A 2894-nucleotide genomic window follows, 5' to 3' on the forward strand; every position below is an offset into this window, starting at 1 on the left:
TCTTGAGGAATAATGTCTTCACACTGCATGCAGCCCAACTCTGTACCATACATGCACCCCAAACTACACTCAGAATAAGTAGGGATTATAGCTCTATAAGAATTGGAGAGCCTGGTGACTGAGAAGACCCAGCTCACAAATATGTAGTAGTAGTAGTAGTAGTAGTAGTGGTGGTGGTAATAAGAGGCCTGAATTTGGAGGGAGTTAGTCGATGACATCAATCCCAGTACTTGACTATCAGCCCTGGACGGGAAGACAGTAAAGTTGATTGAGTTGGGATCGGAACACAGAATGTAAAAAAAAAAAAAAAACTGGAGGAAACACCACCAGGTTTTTCTTCTGACATTGACGATTCTTCCAACTTGCAGCCTTTAATAGCGGTCGTGATAACTGCACTATTAGTTGTTGTTGTAGTAATAGAATTAGTTAGGGTCTCTCGTTGTGAGCAGGAGACCCAACTTTTGAAAAGAGAGGCACACATTTCATCGATTTCAAACTGCCATCCCCCACACAATACAGTCTGAGTATATTTCCTGGTTTCTGTTTTAGTGACCTTTCGTACGAGGATGAAAGGTCAAACCAAGTCTACTACATTTGTTCCAGTCTTCTACTTAAGGCCAGTCCCAGTTTCTAAATTGCGCACAAGGGCACAGTCGAGTACATTCGTTTTTTTTTTTCTTTTTTGCAGCACATGACTGGCACTACATTATTTTTATCAACCCCCTGAAAGGAGCAAAAGAAAAGCCAACCAGACAGGATTTGAAGTTGGTAAGGGGACTTAAATACCATGAGGTACTTTGTCCAACACATTACTTATTCTGCCGTCCCCCGTCCTTTATAAAAGCAATACGATTAAAAACAAACACATGAAACAGAGAAAGTAAGTTGAAAAATAAAAAGGGCTGCTCTGGTTCCATTTTCTCAAAATAAGTTGATCAAAAAATGTCTATGGATTTTGTCATCAATGTGGGCGAGCTGCGACATTGGTTTGTCTAAGTTTTCCAGAGTTGGCAGTGCATATTTTGTGGTGGAGGTCAGGGCACAAAATATATATCTATATATATGTGTATATGTGTGTATGTGTGTATATATACATACATATGTTATCAGTAAAAAGAAAAAAAAAGATTCAAGGATTAGGAGAAATAAGTTGTTTTGTTGGGAGACAAGAAATAGAACAAAAAAAAAAATGGTAATAACAAGAAACACTGACCAACAACCATTTGACAGTTCTTTGGTGGAATTGATCCAAAGGAAGAAGAGAATTGAGTGAGAGAAAGAGAGAGAGAGAGAGGGGGAGGGAGAAGTCTTTTTTTTTTCAGCATCAGTCAAAGGTTTGAATGGATTGAGCCTGAAAAACAAATAAAAAAATGTATTAAAGAAAAAAAACAAACAAAAAGCAAAAATTCTAACTATGAAATAAATTAATGATTAATTTAAAATGATGTGAATGAATAATGATTACATTTGACAGAATTATGTAAATCCAAAAGGGTTTTAAACACTATCTTCGTGGACTACAAATGTGTTGAGTTCATAATCCTTCTTGCAGGTCAGTGGAGCAACAGGATGGGTCCTGGCCCTCGACCACTTTGTGACAAGAATCACGTTACAAACAACGGAACAAACAGAATCCAGAATGAAATGACTATGACAAGAAGAAGAAGAAGAAATGGTCTGCGATGTTCTACTTACTGAGTAAATCAGATCAGACATTCTGGGACTTGACTTCACCATTTTGTCTTGGCTGATGGTTGCTGACAGGACTGTTACCGGTTTTCTGAGCTGCCATTTCTGCCTGCATTTTGGCCAACATCTCTTTCATCTGACGGAGCTGCGAGAAGAAGAGGAAAGAAATGAGTTATAATGGTGGTGGTGGTAATGATGACACTATTGATGGGGGTAAGCAATAAGATAGGAGGAGGAATGGTAGGTTAGTGGTGGTGGGAGAGTTGATGGAAGAGGATGGGGAGAAAAATAGTTGGTGAGAGAGTGAGGAGAGGAGAGATGGTGAGGGAAAGAGAGGAAAACAGAGAGGGGGAAAAGTAGAAAAGAAGAGTCAGAGAGAAAGAAGGAGAGAGAGAGAATAAGACAAGGGGAAAACAAAAAGGAAAAAGACAGAAGAGAAGAATATAAGGAAAGAAGGTGGAGGAGGAGGAGGTTTTGCAAGGAAATAAACTGGACAAAGTTGTCTACAGTGGACACATTCACTTTAATCTCTGTCCTTTTGCTAGTTTCAGTCATTGGACTGTGGTCATGCTGGAGCACCACCTCTAATAAACTGTACAACAGCTTAACCACAACAAAAACACCCTCGGACATCTTGCATGCTTTTTTCTTTCTCTTTCTCTCATGCTTGCTCTCTACACCCTGTATGTGTGTGTATATATATATATATATATATCTCCCTCTTGTGTTGATGTTAGAGACACACAATATCGAAACTATCTCCCTTACCTCAGCCTCCTTCTCCATTAAAGCTTGTTCACGATCAGTAACTTCAGGCTGTTGCACACCACTTCGACTGGTTCGTTGTTTACTGAAATGAAAGAAAACAAAACAAATAAATAGATAGAATTAAGCAGTGGTGGTCAGTTGTATGCCATGGAAGTTGGATAACTAGCTCTTAATAATAATGAATAAATTATTTTACGAAATTCCTTATTTTCTGAATTAATTGAAGCAGTCACCCAATCTTAAAAGTTTTCTTCTCTTCCATCCTCCACAGACCATTGACATCCAAGATTTTTATTTATTCCTCACTACTTCCATTGTAAATACCAGACATACTGCGAAGTTACAGTCAAAGGAGACAGAAAACGAACACGCATATACTCACACTACTTTACCACCGGCTAACTTCTCAGCTCGGAAGTTTTCATAATGTATTTCTT

General features: G+C 38.6%; 1 protein-coding gene across 1 annotated transcript in view; it reads right to left on the bottom strand.

Moving 5' to 3' along the window:
* Nucleotides 1-273: 273 nt before the first annotated feature.
* Nucleotides 274-2894, bottom strand: part of LOC106876267 (septin-2) — a 116061-nt gene continuing 113440 nt past the window's right edge. The window contains exons 9-12 of the mRNA XM_014924758.2: nt 2840-2891; nt 2458-2539; nt 1696-1834; nt 274-1351 (exon numbers count right to left, since the gene is read on the bottom strand). Coding sequence (XP_014780244.1) covers nt 1709-1834; nt 2458-2539; nt 2840-2891 — 260 coding nt within the window. The 3' untranslated portion in view covers nt 274-1351; nt 1696-1708. The remainder of the gene's footprint in view (nt 1352-1695; nt 1835-2457; nt 2540-2839; nt 2892-2894) is intronic.

This window comes from Octopus bimaculoides, chromosome 26, assembly GCF_001194135.2.
Source record: "Octopus bimaculoides isolate UCB-OBI-ISO-001 chromosome 26, ASM119413v2, whole genome shotgun sequence".
In the NCBI taxonomy this organism is placed as follows: domain Eukaryota; kingdom Metazoa; phylum Mollusca; class Cephalopoda; order Octopoda; family Octopodidae; genus Octopus; species Octopus bimaculoides.